The sequence below is a fragment of the Mauremys mutica genome, chromosome 17 (genome assembly GCF_020497125.1).
Source record: "Mauremys mutica isolate MM-2020 ecotype Southern chromosome 17, ASM2049712v1, whole genome shotgun sequence".
NCBI lineage: Eukaryota > Metazoa > Chordata > Testudines > Geoemydidae > Mauremys > Mauremys mutica.
In genome coordinates, this window is record NC_059088.1 from 6,434,338 (window position 1) to 6,453,535 (window position 19,198).

The 19,198-nt window shown below is 63.0% G+C and overlaps 1 protein-coding gene across 1 annotated transcript; it reads right to left on the reverse strand.

Moving 5' to 3' along the window:
• Positions 1-8,434: 8,434 nt before the first annotated feature.
• On the reverse strand, positions 8,435-18,186 carry LOC123351873 (guanylate-binding protein 1-like). Its single transcript, XM_044991557.1, has 12 exons — positions 18,062-18,186; positions 16,815-17,018; positions 16,472-16,605; positions 15,036-15,145; positions 14,522-14,696; positions 14,167-14,482; positions 13,579-13,822; positions 10,758-11,037; positions 10,287-10,499; positions 9,783-9,885; positions 9,087-9,280; positions 8,435-8,554 (listed from the first exon to the last, which is right to left on the reverse strand). Exons 2-12 carry the CDS (start codon positions 16,999-17,001, stop codon positions 8,435-8,437), a joined length of 2,076 nt encoding a protein of 691 aa, XP_044847492.1. The 5' UTR covers positions 17,002-17,018; positions 18,062-18,186.
• Positions 18,187-19,198: the final 1,012 nt, after the last annotated feature.

Here is a 19,198-nt window from a genome sequence, read left to right on the forward strand (position 1 = left end):
CCAAGAACCTTTAGTGCAGAAGAGTGCACAATATTCCGGAAGCGTTCCCAGTCCTTCTCAGCATTTTCCTCTAATTGCAGCTCTAAGAGTTGGTTGTCAAGATCTTCTGCTAGTAAAGCTGCTGTATTGGGGTTCCTCAGTTTACTGACGTTAATCTTTTTCACCACAGCTCTGTTTCCCTGCGGACGTCTCTTTGGCTTGATGTAAAGGCTTAATTTAGAGATGATGAGTCTATGATCAGTCCAACAGTCAGCACTCGGCATGGCCTTAGTCACCCTTACATCCTGTCTATCTTTCCTCCGCACGATGACATAATCAATGAGATGCCAGTGCTTGGAGCGTGGATGCATCCAGGACGTCTTTTTGCGAGTGGGCAGGCGGAAGATAGTATTGGTAATGATCAGATCATGAGCCACACATGTCTTCAGGAGTAGTAGGCCATTGCTGTTACATTTGCCGATTCCATTTTTTCCAATGACGCCATCCCAGGCAGAGTGATCAGATCCTACTCTCGCGTTAAAATCGCCAAGTAGAATCAGCCTGTCGGTACGCTTCACGGATGAGAGTAGGGCATCAAGATCTTCATAAAACTTGTCCTTTACTTCATCCGGATTCGTCATTGTGGGTGCGTAAGCGCTGATTAGTATAGCTTGCTTTCCTCTCGGTAGTGGAAGATGCAGTGTCATGAGTCGGTCGTTCACACCCTTGGGAAGACTGGCAAATTTGCGGACAAGTTGATTCTTAACCGCAAAGCCAACTCCAGATTCACGACGTTCGTCACTGCTACGTCCACACCAGAAGAATGTGTAACCACCCCCTATTTCTGTGAGCTGACCTTCGTTGGCTAGACGAGTTTCACACAAGGCTGCAATATCGATGTTAAATCTTGCGAGCTCTCTAGCGACCAGGGCTGTTCTTCTTTCTGGTCGATCTGCTGAGGGGTTATCTTGAAGCGTGCGTACGTTCCATGTACCAATAATGAGTGGTGTCACCTTGCGGTTTGTTATTTGAAGTTTTGTTGTTCGACCGCATAAGATGGGATCCCCTCCAGCCGCGGTAAGCTGGCCAGGGTTCTGTGAAGCAAACAATGTTTAGGGCACCTTTTCTAGCCCCTTCCTCTTGCTACGGAGGTGAGCAGTGCGGTCCTAAAAAGGGCTGCTCAGTCACTCAGGTAGACGCCGAATCCAGCTGTTGCTTCGATCAGCAAGAAGACGACCATTAGACCTGAGCCGCCTGTGTGCAGGTCCACGGCTACAGCTCCCAGTGTATCCACACCTGCTGCTTCGTCGCTCGCCCATCGCCACAGGACTTTGAAATTTACGGAAGTTAGATGTCAAGACTTGCGCGTGGATTGGATTAAAGTGAGGGAGAGGTGCGCATATTCAGCCTCACTCTCTCTTCCCAGATCCCATCTTGCTCCAATGGCAGGACAAGAGTCCAGACGGTTGGAGATGGGCTGGGCGCAGTGGTTGACCAGGGCATCTTTCGTGTCTTGCCGTGCTCTTAGCGTACCACACCGCTTGCAGAAACCGCCTTCATGACCGTTGGTCCTATTCTAGAAGGTCTCATCCGCTCAATCCGCCGGAGTCTGTCTTCACATGCTCGGGATAGACAAAGCCCTATCTCACCGGAGGTCTAAGCCCAACGGCTACCCTCAACCTGGTTTAGCCAGCCTGTCGAAGCTGTTGCCCGGGGTGTGGCCGCTGCGCATGCTACAGCTACAGGGAGCCACAGGTGAGAGCTGAGTGACAGGTGGGGACCAAAGGTGGACGAGCTGCCCTGAAAGGACACGACATGCCCCTACACCAGAGGTGCTACCCCTCCCTGAACACCCCATACACCCCATACACCCCATCTACGTATAGGACTAACGTGGATCCCTGCGGACTGGTGAAGCCTTCCAAGTCGTGGCGGAGGCATTGGCTGAAAATCGTGGGGCTGTCTCTGTAGCCTTGAGGAAGTCGTTGCCAGACATAACTTTGTCCCTCCCAGGTGAAACCAAAGAGATATTGAGAGTCTGGGTGCACAGGAATGCTGAAAAAGGCTGATTTTAAGTCAATAACAGTGAACCACTCAGCATCCCAGGGGATTTGGCTGATGATAGTAGCTGGATCAGGAACTACTGCATGAAGAGGGACCACATACTGATTAATAACCCGTAGATCCTGTACAAAGCGCCAACGAATAGGATCTCCGTCCTTTTTAGGAGGCTTTTTGACAGGCAGTATAGGGGTATTACAGGGAGTGCGCTGAGGGCGGACTAGCTTTTGTGCAATGAATCCCTCGACAATGGGGCGGATGCCTTCCCGAGCTTCCAGCGACAGGGGGTATTGGGGGACTGACGGGGGGGCTAAGGAGGGCTTTACTTGAATCCTTACTGGCTTTGCCGAAAAGAGCAGGCCAACATCAGTGTCAGAAATTCCCCAGAGGGTTAAAGGCAAGTCAGTGAGGTCAGGGGAGATGGGGGGGGGGAGGTTCCCAATTACCCTGAGCTGGGGCCGAATCTCCTAACACTGTCATCAATAATCCTACCCCTTCAGGAGTGCAGGTTAAAGTAGCCTCAAGCTTACAGAGTAAATCCCGGCCCATCAAAGGGATCGGACAAGCTGGGGAAAAAAGAAAATGGTGAGAAAAACATTTATCAGCATAAATAACATTTAGAGGCAAAGTGAGTCCCAGAGACTGTGGGTTGCCTTCCACCCCAGTTGCAGTTTTAACCTCAGAGGATAGCCAGGGAGAGGGGGCATGATTTAAAAGAGAGAAAGTAGCTCCAGTATCAATGAGGAAACAGACAGGCAGTCCCTGGACTGAAAGGGTTAGACGAGGCTCTTTGCTGGGAGGGGAGAAAGTGAGGAAAGAGCCGGCTAAAGACATTAAGGAAATAAGACCATCACATTGTTTGCCTTCGCCCCCGGGGTACCGTCATTGAGAAGGCTGAGTTTGCTGCAGCTGCTGCTGTTGCCCGTAGTTGATCCAGGCCTGAGGAACGGGCTGGGCTGGTGGTGCAGCGGTGTATTTGTCCCTGGTGTAAGTATCTGCGGATGCGACCGGACCCTCTGGGCGTCCCCAGGGGCATTCACGTTTAAAGTGACCGGGCTGTCCGCACTGAAAACAATTTCCTGATGGCTGGGGTTGCCAGGACCCTCTTCCCCGAGCACCCTGAAATCCCCTGCCACGGCCACGGCTTCTGCCTCGAATACCACCGCGAAAAGCTAAAGCCATCAACTTATATTCTTCCTTTTTCTCTTTCTTTTTACTACTTTCCCTTTCTTTCTCCCATGCAAAACTCCTTCCGAGGTGTGCCCCTCCATTTCCTCCTTATCCCTCTGCAGAGATTCCAATCTGGAGTCCTGCAGATTCCCCTCTGCGCTCTGGAGAGAGTCCCCTTGCGGAGGAATAGGGGCAGGTGCAGTGGGGACCAACTGACGAGTTAAAACATGCCGTGGTTTACACCCTTCATCGAAATAACATGGAGGGGGTTCACTCTCGGAAGAATACCTGACTGCCATAATTTTTAAAGATTTCCACAGCTCTGCTGCTGTGTCCCAACAAAACCAGTAACATAACTGTCCCGGATGGTCTTTTTCGATCTGGCTCCTTACTCCTCTTAAGGCAGCCTGTTCAAAAGAGCCATACGAAGGCCACCTCATCTCCGGGTCGGCCAATACCGCGGTATACCCAGTCCAATTCCTTACACACAGTGTGTACAACTTCCTCCTAGACATTCCTGTCTGTACTGGGAGTTTCCCTTCATTCCATAACTTATTTACAATCCCCAGCGGACTCTCAAGAGGCACGCTAGTCCCTTGACCCATGGTGTCTGACAGGAGCCCTCCAACTGGCGTTTATCCTGCTGTCCAGTACACGACCCCTCAATATTGAATTGGCTGGGAGAAATCTCCCGTGGCGCCTGCCAATTCGTATGTGAGTGGTCTGACCACTGGACAGAGGCACCGCACCAGAAGGAATCCCGGACGAGCCCCCAAATTGTTAGGTAAAAAGCAAGTCCTACTCACCTCTCCAGCACCCGAGTTTGTGCAGAGTTGGTATGGGGCTCAGAAATCTGTCAGAGACCAGACAACAATTCGTTGATCAACGGGCTCACACCATCCTTAGCTTAAAAGCTTCGGAGTAAGTGTGGCAAGTTTATTAGGGGTGAGCATCAATGTTTATACACAGAAGTAAACAAAGTGATTAACAGATCATAATGGTCATGCATAATCAATCAAGATTCTACAGGATAAAACAGGTTAAAATGTAAATTAGAAAAGACAAAGGAGGAGATGGCTACTTATTGGGAGGGGGGGTGTCATGAGTAGTTCGCAGGTCAGAGCTTTGATTAAAAGTTTCAGATAGAGACATCAAGTCTGGGTTAAGTTTAAACTCATGAAAAGTTCAGACTCAACACAAGCACCCTGAACCCCCCAGAAAGGCCAGATCGAGGGGTCCTGGCTCTGAACACAAGCTGGGCTGTAACCTGTGTTCCTGTTGTTCAATAAACCTTCTGTTTTACTGGCTGGCGGAGAGTCACTGTGAGTCCAGGAAGAGGGGTGCAGGGCCGGACTCCCCCATACTCCGTGACACCCGTCTGTGGGGCTGGTCCCCAAGGGAGATGGGTCGATCTGGTTCTGTGAGGCCCGTCGGAAGCTTAAATCCATCGCGGTGTCCGATTCCGACCCCCTGCCTAGGCCTGGGGAGATTCCAGACAAGCTGGGGGGTGGCTCGTTACCTCCGTAGTCTGGATCTCACCAAAGGCGACTGGCAGGTGCCTGTGAGCCCAGATGCCAGGTTGAAATCTGCCTTCACCCCCCCTTTGGGGCTCGTCGAGTTCCTGGTCCTGCCTTTCGACCTCAAGGGGGGTCGGCCACCTCCCAGCGCCGGGGGGGTCGGTTACTGAGGGGGATGCAGAACCTGGCCTTGGCGTATATTGACGATATCTGTGTCTTTAGCCAGACCTGGGAGGAACCGGTGTCCCAGGGGAAGGGGGGGGCCGGGCTGCCTCAAGCAGGCAGGACTGTCGGGAAAAGCCGAGAAGTGCAAGGTGGGGATGATCAGAGACTGGCCCATGCCCAAGACCAAGACACACGCCCAGGCCTTTATCAGGATGGCGGGTGCTACCGGAGGTTTGCACCCCACGTTAGCCCCCTCGCTGCCCCACCCCTGAGCTACGAGAGGGGGAAGCCAGACGAGGCGGCCTGGACCGAGCAGGGCCAGAGGGTCTCTGTGCACTGAAGGAGGCTCTAATCCAGGGCCTGGTAAATCTGGCAAACCCAGACTTTGCCAAGCCCTTTGCAGTGTTCACCGACGCCTCAGACGCAGGGCTGGGCGCGGTGCTGATGCCGCCGGTGCTGAGGGGGGGAGACACCCCATCGGGTACCTGAGCACGAAGCTGCTGCCCCGGGAGCAGAACTCTGCGGCCTCAGAGAGGAAGGCCTGGCCGTGGTGCCGGCCCTTGGAAAGCTGCAGCTGGGTCTATTTGGGTGGCACTTTACTGTGTGTACTGACCACTCTCCTCCGACGGGGCAGCGTCACATGCCAGGGGCTGATGCCGAGCTGCTGGGGACAGAGACACCTGGTCAGAGGGTGGCCAAGGTCAAGCTGGGGGCTCTTAACCCAGAGAGCCCAAATTGCAGCTCTCCAACCTGAGCACTGGGGAAAGACCCCGTCCCAGTCTGAACCCCAGGGGTATTGGGGTGGGGAAAGGGCACAGGCCCCATAAACCTTCCCACATGCGGCCTGCAAGCGCCATTGTTGGTGTCACCAGGCATGGCCCAGTGTTGACAGAGGGGTGGAAAACAACAGTGCCAATGAAGGCTCCCTGTATCAGGCCTCTGCTTGTCCGAACCGCTTCCATGTTTAGACTTTAATTAACCCCACAGGCCAGATGGAAAGAATGGAATGTGTGGCAACTAGTTATCAGTGCAACACTGATACCAGGAGGCAATTATAAAACCTGCTTGCACCTGGCTAAAGGGAGTAAAACAAAATAACCGGTCGGGAAAAAGTTACTAACGAGATAACATGTTTGTTGCCAAGTATGATTTAACCCGCTCAATATAATTGCTACTTCATAATGTATCTGCTATATGGGAACTAGAAGGGAGGGAAGAAGAGGGGGGGAAGGGGAGGCTGGGCAGTGGGGGTAATAGAGATGCTTAGCTGAAATCATGTATAAAGAGAGAAAGCTGCTTGTATGGGGTGTGCTCGATTTGAGACTTATCTGCCTCCGAGCACCGGGCTTTGAGATCTCAAATAAACCTTTGTTTGCTTCTCCACCTTGGTGTGTTTATTGGAAGCGAAGCACACCGGGCAACGAACCACTGTTGCTGTCGCCTCGGGCCTTTGTGCCGGCAACACCATCAAGCACAACAGACCCAGAGGGGGGCCTGAAACTGGACTGTCCTGGTGTATCCCCCACCAAGGAAGGGGAGAGATGCTGGGGCGTCCCTGGGAACGTGGGTGGGTTCGAACTGCCCCAGGTCATGGGCTGAAGTGACCTCGCTCAGTTCAGTCTCGAAGGAGGGGGAGATGTGACGAACTGGGAATGTTCTTAATGTTTTCTCTGAATACTGTGTGGATGGCTCAGTTTCCCCTATGCAGTTCTCAAGGATCTAGCTGGTGGGAGAAGGGGGTTGGTGCAGAGCCGTAGAGGGCAGGTGTGATGGTGTCTGCACAGAGAATGGCCGACACCCGGAGTCAGGGGGGATCAGGAGGCAGCTGGTGGTACCCCAGGAGTATCGCCACCAGCTGCTGTGCCGGGCCCATGACATTCCCCGCTCAGGGCACCAGGGAGCCTGGCGTACCCAGCAGCGGCTGCTACAGAACTATTACTGGCCTGGGGTCTTTGCCCATGTCCGGCAGCACTGCCGCTCCTGTGACGTCTGCCAGAGGGGGAGGAAGGCCCGGGACAGGGGGGAGATGGCTGTAAGACCCTCGCCCCGCCCCGAGGAGCCTGTCCAGAGGTGGGCCAGGGTCAGAAGGGGGGCGCTGAACCGAGAGAGCCCGAATCACAGCCCCCCAGACTGGAACGCGGGGAGAAGGCCCCAGCCCCGCGTGCACCCCAGGGGTACTGGGGGGGGAAAGGGCGCGGGCGGCATAAGGCTTCCCCCCTGCAACCTGCAAGTGCCCTCGAGTCCCCCCGACCCACAGGGGGGCAGGAAACTGGAATGACCTGGGGTAACTCTCCCCCCAGAACGGGGGGGACCCTGGGGCAGCCATGGGAATGTAGGTGGGTTCGAACTTCCCCAGGTCACTGGCTGGAGTGACCCCGCTCAGTTCGGTCTCGAAGGGGGGAGAGGTGTGACGAAGTGGGACTGTTCGCACTGGGGGCTGGGGACAGATCCTAAGTATCTAGCAGCAAAAGGCCATGCAGCAAATGCCTGACACTCTGTCTCCTGGCAACTGATGGCCCGGCCCCTCCCTGCAAAGGTGCATCTAAAGGTGTTGGAGACAAAGGGGTCAGGTGACCTCCTGGCCAGGGAAAGAAGCGGAGCAGGGAGGAGGGGCCGGAGGGGGTTGAGGAGACTGGCGCTGGCTGGGGATAGAGGGGAGGCAGAGAGAGAAGGCTCTGATCCCCGATGGGGGCTGTGGGGCTCCTGGGGACCCCAATATGGTCCTAACAAGGGGGATCCTGTTATCTGTGCCTGCAAGACCTGTGCTGGGCTGTGTTCCTGTCGGCTAAATAAACCTTCTGCTTTCCTGGCTGGCTGAGAGTCACTGTGGGTCCCGGGAAGAGGGGTGCAGGGCCGGACTCCCCCACACTCCGTGACACCCGGTCTCCTGGCAACTGCTTTCCTGGGCCCCTCCCCGGCAAGGTGCCAGCGGAAGGCGTTGGAGAACAAAGGGGTCAGGTGACCGCCTGGCCCTGGGAACGGGACAAAAGCCAGAGGAGGGGCTGGACGGAGGCTCAGTTTGGACCTGGCTGGGGAGACGGGGGGAGGCCAGAACCAGGGTCTAGGCTCCCTACCCCCCAAGATGGACCCAGCTGAGGGGTCCAGTTCTCTGCCCCTACAAGCCCTGTTTGGGGCCGTGTTCCTGTCATCGAACAAACCAGCTGTGTCACTGGCTGAGAGTCCCGGGGAATCACAGGAAGTGGGGGTGCAGGGCCCGACTCCCCCACACTCCGTGACACCCTACAATAACACAGCACTGCATGCAGCACCAGCGGGGTTACAAGAGACCCTACAATAACAAAGCAGAGCAAGCAGCAGGTGCAGTGTTTATGAGAGACCCTACAATAACACACCAGTGTGTACAGCTTTCCAGTATCAAATCTCAGTAAACAACAAGCATCACTCAGTGCGAAGTCTGAAGCCCTCCACCCACAAACGGACCAGGACCCTAGTGGTTGGCTCTGCCCAGCACCCCCACATCTCAGGCTGGTGGGAGGGGAGCCAGCCCAGCCCTGCTCCCCGAGGCCTCTGGGTCTCTGTTCTCAGCAGACGACGCAGCGGGAGCGCCGGGGCCGGCTCATCTCCTTCGTCAGGTTCTGTATCTGCTGCTGCAACTGCGCCACCTGCCCCCGGAGCCCCTCGCACAGCAGCCGTTCCTGCTCCTGGGGGACAGAGCCGAGGGTTAGTGCCACCGACACAGAGCTGTGGGGCTCTGGAGCGGGGGGCCAGGGGTCCTGGCTCCCACCTCCCCTCCCCGTTCTAACCACCAGACCTCCCACCCCCCTCCCAGAGCCAGGAGAGAACCCAGGAGTCCTGGCTCCCAGCCCCAGTTAATGCTATTCAGCCAATTCACCATGATCCCTTTCTCTAGCACCTGCTGGTATTTCTCCACCATCTCCCGCTGGTCATCCAGGACGCGCTGGTAGCCCCCGGGCACCGAGTAGCTCCCCTCGCAGTCCCATTCAGCTCCCAGAGCCAGGAGAGAACCCAGGAGTCCTGGCTCCCAGCCCCCCCTGCTCTAACCACTAGACCCCACTCCCCTCCCAGACCTGGGAGAGAAGCCAGGAGTCCTGGCTCCCAGCCCCTGCTCTAACCACTAGACCCCATTCACCTCCCAGAGCTGGGGACAGAACCAGGGGGCTCCCACCCCCCTGCTCCAGGCAGCCCAGCTCCCCGGGATCCCGGGGCGGGTACCTGCAGTTTCAGGGCCAGCGCTGTCTCCTGCTCGGCCAGCAGCTGCCTCCTCTCTTCCTCCATCTTGGCTGTCAGCTGCTGGACGTGCTCCTGGTGGCTGCGCTCCTGGTCCTGCAGCAGCTGCTCCGTCCTGGCCTGCATCTCCTGGCTCAGCTGGGCCTCCCGCTCGGCCGCCTCGGCCCGCGCCCGCTCCACTGGGGGGGAGGCACATAGTCAGGGCCAGGGGCTCGGGGTGCAGAGCCCTGGCCTGGGTCACTGGGGCATCAGTGCCCAGGAGTCACCAGATCTATGGAGCCAGAGCCCTGGCCCTGGGGTCACCGCGTCCATGGGGCACTGGATGTATGGGGCCCTGGGATCACTGGATCTATGGTGCTGGGGTCACCAGATCTATGGGTCACTGGGCCTGGGAGGCCACAGAGCCTGTACCCTGAGGCACCGGATCTATGGGACTGCAGAGCCCTGGTATCTGTGGGGTCCAGGAGTCCCAGGATCTATGGGTCTATGGAGCAGTGAGGGCCAGGGGTCACTGGGTCTATGGGGCCATGAGGGCCAGGGGTCACTGGGTCTACGGGGCCGGGAGCGACAGGGGTCACTGGGTCTATGGGGCCACGGCGTTCAGGGGGGGTGAGTCAAGAGATCCCCAGATCCATAGGGCCATGGGGGTCACAGCACTATGAGCCCCAGCTCTGGAGTCACCTTCAATCTCCCTCTGTTTGTCCGTGAGGCTCTGGTCCGTCTGCAGGACGGCCTGGGCCACCGTCTCCTTGGACTTCAGAAACTGCTGCAGCACCTCGGCCGCCTGGGGGCACCGGGGAGAAAGGGGGTGAGCTGGAGCCCACATCCCCCCCACTTGCCTCTCCCACAGATCCAGGGGCCCACAGACCCTCTCGCCTGCGTCTCCAGACACCTAGGGGACCCCAGAACAGTGGGAACCTCCACGCTGCCCTCTCATCCCATCAGTCTAGGAGAAGCCTGGACCAAAAACCCACAGCGGGATCCAGCGGTGCCATTAGTGTTTCCCCCCAGGGCACCCGCGGGCTGTGTGAGCTGCTCAGAGCCACGGCCAGAGACAGAACACAGGAGTCCTGGCTCCCAGCCCCCCCTGCTCTCACCACCAGACCCCACTGCCCTCCCAGAGCCGGGGATAGAACCCAGGAGTCCTGGCTCCCAGCCCCAGTTAATGCTATTCAGCCAATTCACCATGATCCCTTTCTCTGGCACCAGCTGGTATTTCTCCACCATCTCCCGCTGGTCGTCCAGGAGGCGCTGGTAGCCCCCTGGCACCGAGTAGCTCCCCTCGCAGACCCGCTCCTCCAGCTCCAGCGACAGCTCCAAGAGCGCGGCCGTGCACCGGTCTGACGACGCCTGCTCGTTCCGGCGGCAGAGCTCAGCGCGCTTGGAGTCCAGCTCGTCCTGCGGAGAGAGGGGACATCGGAGGAGAAAGTCCCTGTGCCCCATTCCCTGCCCCAGAGAGCCGGCCAGTTCCCTGCCCTGGGGCCAGCACCCCTGGAGGCCCCATGCCCCACTCCACAGACCCAGCCAGGCCCCTCCCCGGGACCAGATCGGGGCCAGCGCTCCCTGGAGCGGAAATGACCCGTGCCCTATTCCCCCTGTGGGTCGCTGCAGGCTGGGGCAGGAGGGGCTGCGCTCCCATCGCAGGGTCCCTGGTACCTTCAGCTGGCGCTGGTATTGCTGCTCCTCATCCTTGAAGGCGCGCGCCATGAACGCCCGCAGCGCCTCCCGCTCGCACTGGGCGTGCAGCTCCAGCAGCTCCTGCACGCTCTGCGTGGGCAGCGCCGCCCGCCACCCCAGCTGCTCCTCGTAGGCAGCCACGGCCTCCCCCACCGCCGCCGAGTTCTCCATCTGCGCCAGGGCCAGCACCGCGCTCTCCATGCAGGGCACCGCCCCGCTGCGGATGGCGTCCACGTAGGTCACCGCCAGGTTCCCCAGCGCGGCCGGAGGGGCAGGGTCAGCGCCAGGGGGCCCAGCGCGGCCGGAGGGGCAGGGTCAGCGCCAGGGGGCCCAGCGCGGCCGGAGGGGCAGGGTCAGCGCCAGGGGGCCCGGCACGGCCGGAGGGGCAGGGTCAGCGCCAGGGGGCCCAGCGCGGCTGGAGGGGCAGGGTCAGCGCCAGGGGGCCCAGCACGACCGGAGGGGCAGGGGCAGTGCCAGGGGCCCAGTGTGGGGGGCAGGGTCAGTGCCAGGGGGCCCAGCGCGGCCGGAGGGGCAGGGTCAGCGCCAGGGGGCCCAGCACGGCCGGAGGGGCAGGGTCAGCGCCAGGGGGCCCAGCGCGGCCGGAGGGGCAGGGTCAGCGCCAGGGGGCCCAGCGCGGCCGGAGGGGCAGGGTCAGCGCCAGGGGGCCCAGCACGACCGGAGGGGCAGGGGCAGTGCCAGGGGCCCAGTGTGGGGGGCAGGGTCAGTGCCAGGGGGCCCAGCGCGGCCGGAGGGGCAGGGTCAGCGCCAGGGGGCCCAGCGCGGCCGGAGGGGCAGGGTCAGCGCCAGGGGGCCCAGCGCGGCCGGAGGGGCAGGGTCAGCGCCAGGGGGCCCAGCGCGGCCGGAGGGGCAGGGTCAGCGCCAGGGGGCCCAGCACGACCGGAGGGGCAGGGGCAGTGCCAGGGGCCCAGTGTGGGGGGCAGGGTCAGTGCCAGGGGGCCCAGCGCGGCCGGAGGGGCAGGGTCAGCGCCAGGGGGCCCAGCGCGGCCGGAGGGGCAGGGTCAGCGCCAGGGGGCCCAGCGCGGCCGGAGGGGCAGGGGCAGTGCCAGGGGCCCAGTGTGGGGGGCAGGGTCAGTGCCAGGGAGCCCAGCGCGGCCGGAGGGGCAGGGTCAGCGCCAGGGGGCCCAGCGCGGCCGGAGGGGCAGGGTCAGCGCCAGGGGGCCCAGCACGACCGGAGGGGCAGGGGCAGTGCCAGGGGCCCAGTGTGGGGGGCAGGGTCAGTGCCAGGGGGCCCAGCGCGGCCGGAGGGGCAGGGTCAGCGCCAGGGGGCCCAGCGCGGCCGGAGGGGCAGGGTCAGCGCCAGGGGGCCCAGCGCGGCCGGAGGGGCAGGGTCAGCGCCAGGGGGCCCAGCACGACCGGAGGGGCAGGGGCAGTGCCAGGGGCCCAGTGTGGGGGGCAGGGTCAGTGCCAGGGGGCCCAGCACGACCGGAGGGGCAGGGGCAGTGCCAGGGGCCCAGTGTGGGGGGCAGGGTCAGTGCCAGGGGGCCCAGCGCGGCCGGAGGGGCAGGGTCAGCGCCAGGGGGCCCAGCGCGGCCGGAGGGGCAGGGTCAGCGCCAGGGGGCCCAGCGCGGCCGGAGGGGCAGGGGCAGTGCCAGGGGCCCAGTGTGGGGGGCAGGGTCAGTGCCAGGGGGCCCAGCGCGGCCGGAGGGGCAGGGTCAGCGCCAGGGGGCCCAGCGCGGCCGGAGGGGCAGGGCCAGCGCCAGGGGGCCCAGCGCGGCCGGAGGGGCAGGGTCAGCGCCAGGGGGCCCAGCGCGGCCGGAGGGGCAGGGTCAGCGCCAGGGGGCCCAGCGCGGCCGGAGGGGCAGGGTCAGCGCCAGGGGGCCCAGCACGGCCGGAGGGGCAGGGTCAGCGCCAGGGGGCCCAGCGCGGCCGGAGGGGGGCAGGGTCAGCGCCAGGGGGCCCAGCGCGGCCGGAGGGGCAGGGTCAGCGCCAGGGGGCCCAGCGCGGCCGGAGGGGCAGGGTCAGCGCCAGGGGGCCCAGCACGGCCGGAGGGGCAGGGTCAGCGCCAGGGGGCCCAGCGCGGCCGGAGGGGGGCAGGGTCAGCGCCAGGGGGCCCAGTGTGGCCGGAGGGGCAGGGTCAGCGCCAGGTTCCCCAGCGCGGTGGAGGGGCAGGGTCAGCGCCAGGGGGCCCAGCGCGGCCGGAGGGGGGCAGGGTCAGCGCCAGGGGCCCAGCCCGGCCGGAGGGGCAGGGTCAGCGCCAGGTTCCCCAGCGCGGCCGGAGGGGCAGGGTCAGCGCCAGGGGACCCAGTGTGGGGGGCAGGGTCAGCGTCCCCCACCCAGCCCCTCCCACACACTGCAAGACCCCGGCTGCTCCCCTGGACCTGCCCCTCCCCATGTGCCCCAGTCCACAGGTCCCAGCCAGAAATGCCCCCCCCCGTCCCCCTGAGCAATTGGTGCCTTGTCTCTCCTTGGGCTGTGCCTGGCGTCACCCCCAGCCGCAGGACCCTGCTCTGCCTTTCCCTGCATCCCAGTGGCCCTTTGGGACCCAGGCGTCCCTCCCTGGGGAGACGCGCCCGCCCTGCCAGCCAGGCCTCTGCCCATCACCTTCCCCGGGCCCCGCTAACCGGACCTGCGCTGTCTGGCTCTGCACGCCCTGTTCCCCCCCCCCCACGGGTCATTTCCATTCCTCCACCCCCAGCGGCCCTTCTAACCGCGCACCCCAGAGCTGGGCGCAGGCTCCAGCACTGGCCACAGGGGACCCCTCCCAGCTCGGTTCACCCGCCCAGCACCCCACGAGCCCCGTTTGCCCCAGTGCCCCCAGCCCAAGGGCTCCCGACACTCACTGGCCCCGGTCACCACGTGGCCGCCTGGGATGGTCTTGGGCTCCGACGTCTCCCAGACGTGGTGGCAGAACCGGGCCACCTGCTCCCGGAACTCGGGCTCCAGCTCAGCCTCCCGCAGCTCCTCCAGCCGGGGCAGGTCCCTCCACCCGGCCGGCTGGACGAAGACGAAGCATTTCCGGCCCGGGAAGAACTGGCGGATGCACTTTCGGGGCAGGTTGTAGAGCTGGTCCTGCTCGCTGCTGCCTGGCAACAGAGGGCAGCCGGGCAGAGCCCTTAGCCAAGATGTGGCTGCTTCTGGGGGGCAGCGCGCGACTGATGAACAGATTCCCATGGGAGGAAGAGACCCTGCTATCCGGGGGAGGGGGACTGAGGGGAGCCGGGGAACCGTCCCAGCTGGAATGTGGCCAGGACAGTGAAAGTCCAATTCCCAGGAACTGGTAACACTCGCGAGGTGTTGAGTTTGTGTCTTGACCAAAAGTCGCCCCCCGGCAGCACAGCCCTGGGGCCAGCCCTGAGAGCCAGGGGAGAGCCCCCACCCCGCCCCCTTAGCTCTGCCCTGGGGCACTGGGCCGGCACCGCTCCCCTACCTGGCTTTAGTTTCAGGGCGTTCTCCAGGTACGCGTCCTCGGTGATCTCCCGCCCGTCCAGCTCCAGCTGCAGCGTGAAATCCCGCACGGCCCACACGAAGGCCGGGAAGAACCGCACGAACTCGGCCGAATCCTCCCCCTTCCGCCGGCCGCCCTCGCCTGCCGCCTTCACCTTCATGTCCCCTCGGCTGCCCCCACCCGCCGGCTTCACCTTCACGTCCCCTCGGCTGCCTTGACCCACCGGTTTCGCCTTCATGCCCTTTCGGGCGCCCTCACCCGTCGTCTTCACCTTCACGCCTTTACTTGCCGGCTTCACCTTCACGTCCCCTCGTCTGCCCCCACCCGCCGGCTTCACCTTCACGTCCCCTCGGCTGCCTTGACCCACTGGTTTCGCCTTCATGCCCTTTCGGGCGCCCTCACCCATCGTCTTCACCTTCACGCCTTTACTTGCCGGCTTCACCTTCATGTCCCCTCGGCTGCCCCCACCCGCCGGCTTCACCTTGATGCGCTCCGTCAGCTCCGTCACGTAGCTGGGGGCCAGCTAAGGAGGAGGAGATGTGGTGCCCCCCGCAGTGGGGTCCCGCTCCCTCAGGGGCCTCCCTACCCACCTGCGATGGGGCTAGGAAGGGACTGCGGGTAGGGGAGGATATTCCATCACAACACCCGGTGCCCTGCACGTGAAGGAGCGACTCTGACAGCTGGTGGCAGTAGTGGGTTGTTACCCATCACGCGGAGTGGCCACTAGAGGGGGCCGTGGTGCACCCCTGCGCTGCGGGTCCCGATTTCGCTGGGGGTGAAGCGTTTGGATGGAACCGCGGGTCCCTTCCCCAGGGATATGGGCCCCCCCCCAGGTCCCCAGGGCAGGATACTGCAGCTGGTCCATGGCCTGCTGGTTGATGGTGCCCAGGCTGTTATAGACCAGGGTGCTGCTGAGCAGCACGGCCAGCACGAAGATCCACGTGTCGTTCTTCCCGTCACCCTGGAACGACAACCACCATCACCATCCTGAGTGCGTCCCAGCCGCAGAGCTCACAGCCCATCACAGAGCACGGCGGGATCGCCAGCCCCATGGCACAGATGGAGAAACTGAGGCATGGGGGAGGGTTGGCCAGGGGATCAGCCCCCAGCTCTCCAGAGGCCCAGCCCAGGTCACATTGATTTCCCATTTTCCAACCCAGCAGAGTCACTATTTGGGGTTGGCATATTCCCCTCCCCCAACCTGTTAAATCCCCAGCTCCCGGAGGCATGGGAGGGGGCACGAGCTCCCATTGCTCCCCTCTTAATGATGAAAGTTCCTAAGCCACATGGCTGCATTTACACTTTGGGAAGGCGACACCTCCCTGCCCCCCGGGGTCCAGCTGCAGCGGCCCCCACTGCAGGCTGGGGGTTTGCAGCTGCTCTCGTGCATTTTTCAGGTTCCATCCTCTTTTATCGCCACTGGCGGCAACGCCGGCTCTTTCCTCTCCGTACGGCAGGGCAAAGCCAACGTAAGGCCAAGGCTGCGGGATCCTTCTCAAAGGATCCATTTTATCTGAGCCCCTCTCCAGAGGGGGTGGGGAAACTGAGTCCAAGCTCACACCAGGGGTCTGTGGAGCAGGGATTCGAACCCGGCTCTCCGGAATGCCAGCCCTGCCCTCCAGCCCTCCAGCGGGGCGGGAAATTGTCACTGAAGAACATCCAATTTTTGACACCAAAACCACTGACGAAACAGGGACAGTTTTTCCTGACTTGAAAAATTATTGGGAATAAAAGTTTCTGAATTGTGGAAACGGCCCAACTGGGTTTTTCAAGGCAAAACGACGTCTCGGTGTCAATGTTTTGGTAAATTTGGACCAAGTTCAAAAGAAAAAAAAATGGAAAATCAAAATGAAACGTTTGGAAATTATCCACGTTGTTTGCGTGACCCAGACCCAGGGCATGTTTCCGATTTTCAAGCCCCGGCACTTTCCCCCAACGTCTCAACAGCTCGTCCTGGGCGGGAGAAGCGTTTCCAGCCCCATCCCGGCCTCCCTTCCCAGCCCCGCCACGGCATCCCCAGCCCTCCGGACATTGGCACTGCCCCCTGACAGGGCGCTGGCTCCGCCTCGGACGCTGCCTCCCTCTCCTGCAGGGGGTTTGCTAGCAGTGTCTGTGCGCAGAGGGGCAGGGAGCTCCTTAAATACCCCATCCCCTTTCCCAGCATGCCTTGCCCTGAACTACAACTCCCAGTAGCCCCTGCGTGCCAAGGGACGTTCCATCCTGCAAGGCTAATTGGCTGATTCTCACACACTGCCCCCCACCCCCCCCCCCCCCGCCCGCCACTCACCTTCTCCACGTCGCCCAGCCCCTCGGTGTCCAGCAGCACCAGGGTGTGGCCGGCCTGGCGGGGGTGGGGGTGGGGCAGGCACCACATCCAGATGCCCTTGGTGTGCGACTGGATGGTGGAGCCCAGCGAGAACCCTGGGGAGAGAGGGGCGGAGCTGAGACAGACGCAGAGCGAGGGGACCCAGGAGTCCTGCCCCCCGACCACTAGACCCCACTCCCCTGCCAGCACCAGGGAGAGGACCCAGGAGTCCTGCCCCCCTGACCACTAGACCCCACTCTCCTCCCAGCACCAGGGAGAGAACCCAGGAGTCCTGGCGCCCGGGGGCCGGGCTCACGTCTCTCACCCGTTCTCTTGCCGGCCAGTCGGTTCATGAGGTAGGACTTGCCGGTGCGGTACAGCCCGGCGATGGCCACCACCACCACGGGCTGGGAGATCTCCGCCAGCACCCGCAGCGCCTCCTGCTGCACCCGCAGCTCCCCCGCCGGGCTGTTCTCCATCAGGCAGATGGGGGCCGGCATGGGGATCTCCATCGCGCTGGGGGGGCGGCCTGCGGGACACGGAGCGGGGAGGGTCAGCGCGGGGGGGGGAGCGAATGAGACACAGAGCCGGGCCCCCCCAAACTGTGGGAGACCCTTCCCCTGCCCCGTGCAGCGTACGGACCCCAGCGTCGCCCGCTGCAGCTCACCCCGGGGCAGACAAGCCCTGGCGCTCCTGGGCATCGCTGCAGACCCCCAGCCGGTGCCCCCTGGGCTCTGGCGGCGATTTGAAGGGCCGAAGGCTCCTGGCCACTGCAGCAGCAGGCGGGAGCCCCGGGCCCTTTAAAATTGCCGGGCCCAGGGGCAGCTGCCCCTTTTCCTCGCCCCCATTGGGCTGGGTTTGCGTCCTGGCCGCATCGACCCACTTTCACCTCCGCTCGTTAGTTCCTGGACGCAGGACCCGGCGCTTCGCCCGGTGAAATCTCGTCCGTTTCTGTGACTCCAGTTCACAGGGTCGCCCAGGTCACCGGGTGGGATATTCCGGTCCTCCCCCGCCCTGCCAATGCCTCCCCCTGGGCCAGCCGCAACCCCCACCCAAAGGCTGTAATGAACCCGGTAAATCCGGCTGGTCCCAGACAGAGCCGTGAGGGGCTCCGCTAGCGACTCCCCAGCCTGGCAGTTCCCCGGTCGGGGTGACCCGCTGTCGTCCCCCCTTCAACCACTTCCTTGTCCCCCTTCCCGGTCTCCTAGTAACCCCCGTCTCCTCCCAGGTGAGGGACAGTCTGGGGGCCCTGGGCCAAACGCCTCCTGGCCCCGGGGAGACTCGAGCCACCGCGTGTCCTGTGGGTCCCCTCCCGGACAGACCCTGGGACTGCGCGCTCCGCCCCCTGCAGCCCACGCGTGAACCGGCCCCACTCCGCCTAATGCCCGGCGCCCCCAGACCCGGCCCAGGGGCGCAGCCGGGAGCAACTCCCGGCCCCTCGCTCCGGCTGCCCGAGGCTGGGGGGGAGCCCCCTATTCCCCCCCCAAACTCCACCCATGGCTGCCCCTGCCCTGACCCCCTGGATCCGAGCCCCCGGGAGCCGCCCAGGGGAGCAGCCGGGACGGGACCCACCTGCCCGGGCCGCGGGGTCCGCTCGGGGTCCGCGGTCTCCCTCCCGCGGCGCTGGGCGGCTCTGAGCCGAGCCAGGAAACGGAGCGAGTCCGATGGAACCCGAAAGCAGCGGATGCGGCCGCTTTATCGAGGGATCCAGCCCGACCCCCTGGCGGCGCCGCCCCTCGCCCACCCCGGGGCCGGCCCCACAGCCCGGCCACAGCCTCCAGGTGCCGCCTCGCACTGCGGGGGGGCGAACCCCCCCTCTCTGCCAATCTGACCGGGGGAAACCCCCCGCTCTGGATCCCCTCCCTTCCCAGAGCCGGGGAGAGAACCCAGGAGTCCTGGCTCCCAGCCCCCCTGCTCTAACCCACCAGCCCCCACTCCCCTCCTAAAGCCAGGAGAGAACCCAGGAGTCCTGGCTCCCAGCCCACCTCCACAACCCTCACAGTAAGAGCTGGCCCCAATGCAGTCCTCAGGGGCTCCAGGCTGCAGGGAGCAGGGCAGGGGGTCAGTAGGGGGCGCCAGGTGGCAGGGAGTGGGGCGGGGGTTCAGTAGGGGGCGCTGGGCAGCAGGGAGTGGGGTGGGAGTCAGTAGGGGGCACTGGATGGCAGGGAGCGGGGTGAGGGATCTGTAGGATGCACCAGGCGGCAGGGAGCGGGGCGGGGGGGTCAGCAGGGGGCGCCGGGCAGCAAGGAGTGGGTTGGGGGGAGGGAAACTGAGGCAAGGGGGGGTGAGGCAGTGCCTGTAGCTGAGCTTGGACCCAGCACCCACGCCCAGCACACTCTGCCCTCTAAGCAAGGGGGCAGCAGGAGGCTTTGCAGCAAGGCCGCCTGCTAGATGCACTTCAGACCACTGTGCTGTGTGTCATGGCCCCTGTACTACCAGCATCTGCCTCTGCGCCTGGAGAGCCGGTGTGGCAAACCCGGGGTTACACCCCCCAGGACGGAGATGCAGGCCCCAGGGGCTCCGGTCGGCCCCACCAGCTGGGTGGCTGCAGGGTCAGCCGGGGTCACCAGCTCGGAGAGACTCATCCCTCTCTCCCACCCCCCCCGGTTTCCCGGAATCAGCCTCCTGCTAGGAAAGGCTCCGGCTGCTTTCGGTTTCCACCTGCCTCTGACACATTCAGGGGATTTTGCGCTGCCACACGCGGCTCAT

Bases quoted from the DNA above. Each gene is read 5' to 3' on its own strand.
- LOC123351873 (XM_044991557.1), bottom strand. From the start codon at position 17,001: ATGGAGATCCCCATGCCGGCCCCCATCTGCCTGATGGAGAACAGCCCG. The intron at 14,483-14,521 runs GTGAAGCCGGCG...GGGGACGTGAAG, and splicing joins GCAGCCGAGGGGACGTGAAG to GTGAAGCCGGCAAGTAAAGG. The intron at 10,500-10,757 runs GTACCAGGGACC...CTCTCTCCGCAG, and splicing joins AATACCAGCGCCAGCTGAAG to GACGAGCTGGACTCCAAGCG.